At 36.8% G+C, this 2,500-nt stretch overlaps 1 protein-coding gene across 1 annotated transcript in view; it reads right to left on the bottom strand.

Annotated features, from left to right (window-relative positions):
- LOC125029627 (homogentisate 1,2-dioxygenase-like) overlaps positions 1 to 2,500 on the bottom strand; it is a 17,465-nt gene that overhangs the window by 2,901 nt on the left and 12,064 nt on the right. The window contains 2 exon segments of the mRNA XM_047619610.1: positions 196 to 324; positions 777 to 874. Of these exon segments, the coding sequence (XP_047475566.1) occupies positions 196 to 324; positions 777 to 874 (227 nt within the window).

Raw genomic sequence — 2,500 nt, 5'->3', positions numbered from 1 at the left:
ATGTATAGTCTATCTATCTTTCTATCTATCTATCTATCTATATATGTATATATATACACACACATTCATACAGATGGATAGATAGACAGATAGAGAGATTGATGATTCCCAAAATTATATCACATACATCAAAAACTTTATAAATTGTCAATCGTTACGACCTTACGAAGACCAAAGCTCTCTCGACAGACTCACAGCGTGATCGAAGGCCGTTGCGTTGATAACCATGAAGTGCTTTAGGTTGTACTTGTAGGGGACGTAGTTGCCGTGCCAAGCCACCACGTCGAAGGGCGAATGCCCCTGGAGTGCCTCGAACAGGTGCCCCTGTGGACAGGAGGTAGTGAGTGACGTGAGCGTTACTTGGGAAGTGAAAGTGCCTGTCAGTGCTAGTTAAAGCTGTCTGACAAGTAGTATCCTTGCAGTTCCCACGTCCTCCATCATTCATACTAAAGCAACTACACACACACACACACACACACACACACACACACACACACACACACACACACACACACACACACACACACACACACACACACACACACACACACACACACACACACACACACACACACACACAGACACATACACACACACACATATGATATTGGCATATATGTTCTGGCACTACATCATATAAATACAAAGTACATAAGTAGTTTGTACACAACCAGGAAATCTAACTGACTCGTACCACCAACAAGGACACGAGAGCACCTGTACCTTGACCAATACATACGAATAAATAGTATCCCCAAGCAAGGAGATAAGAATACCTGATACTTGTTAATGATGCGGTAGTCAGCGGCCTCCCTATCCTCGTACCAAGCAACGGGCGTCAGGAAGTCGCGCGGGTTGGCCAGGCCGTTGGCACCTGAAGGGGACATTGCGTGTGGATAAGGACGGCAATAAGGACGATGATGATGGTGATGATGACGGAGATTTTGATGATCTTAATTATCATAATAATGTTACTAATAAAGTAGGCAACGGTAACGAACTACTTCTAGTGCTACTACTGATGATGGCAATAATAATAATATTGCAGTTATAATGATGATGGCCATCATAGTACTATAATAATAAAAATAGTGAAACACTACTAATAGTAATAATGTTATCTATAATAATAATAACAACAACAGTTCAAACAGCAACAATATTAATAATAACACACGATGAACTTCTTTAGACTGCAAGGAGACAGTTTCAAAATCTAACCACAAAGTCATTCTTAATAGGATTCCTTGACCAAGAAAGTGGGTGAGAATTAGAAATCTCAGTGTTATACTGTGGCGTAAATATTAACTTAAAAATGCAGTGTCAAAGGGGAGAAATGTAGATCACCATCATAAGTGTCACTTTAGGTAAATAATATCTAAAAAATCTATAATAATAATAATGACATTAATAATGATAATAATATCGATAACAACGACAATAACAACAGCAACAACAACAACAATTGTATTATGATGGCAAAGCAACTGATAAGAAGGAAGATACTAATGACTTAACTTTAATCATGAACTATTTATTATAAGGATCAAGTATTCGACATGCACACCCAATCGGAAATAGACATACTTTTTTATGAAAATATTCCAATCAGTTATCAAAATAATTTGCATTAATGTGAACAATCATCAACAAAATACATTTACTTAACACCTGTTATGACGAAGAAAAAGGCCATTTTAATGTTGAAATAAAAAAACATGCATTGCAAAGCTTACCATGCGGATGTATAATGTTGAAGACCTCGGAATCAAACATTATGCTTTATAGGGGGTTAAAGCTGCCAGTTCCTGTAGGAGTGAGTACATTATTCCCCAGTTATTGCTGTGTGTTTCTTATGGTTATTTGTTCTTACTATGACATGCATTTACCGGCCTCTGTGTAGTTTAAATTAGGGATTTTCTATATCATCCGAAACTGAAGTCACTCTCAGCAAATATATGATATTTATTATTTTATTTGATGTTTTCTCCTCGATGAAATGATTGAGAAACTAACTTCATAAATATTGGAAGATATTTTACATAGAGACCAGCGCCAATATTAGATTTAATGGTGATGGCCAGATCCTAGACATAATCATCTCTCTCTCTCTCTTCAAAACTAACTCGAAGGTATCAATGGATGAATCAGTAAATCAATAGATTAATTTAATCTTATTTTGACGATATCCGCCCCTAAACTGCCGCCGCCACCACATCATAACGGAAATTTACGAAAAGCGCGCGAAACCTTGATGGCTGAAGCAACATTCTAGGCTCGTCCGTAAAACCTCTCTTTAGTAAACTTCTTCAGCACTGCTTCTCTTTTCACTTTGACTCATTCACTTGGACTCTCTCTCTTTATATATATTTTTATATTAGCTTCTTTCCTTTTTACATTCATTCACTCTCTCTCTCTCTTTCACTTTATTTTAATCTCTCATTCATTCATTCATCTCTATATTTCCTCCTTTTTTTTTACTCATTCTTTTTATTTCTCT

Source organism: Penaeus chinensis, chromosome 10, assembly GCF_019202785.1.
Source record: "Penaeus chinensis breed Huanghai No. 1 chromosome 10, ASM1920278v2, whole genome shotgun sequence".
NCBI lineage: Eukaryota > Metazoa > Arthropoda > Malacostraca > Decapoda > Penaeidae > Penaeus > Penaeus chinensis.
This window is presented reverse-complemented; position numbering and strand designations above follow the sequence as displayed.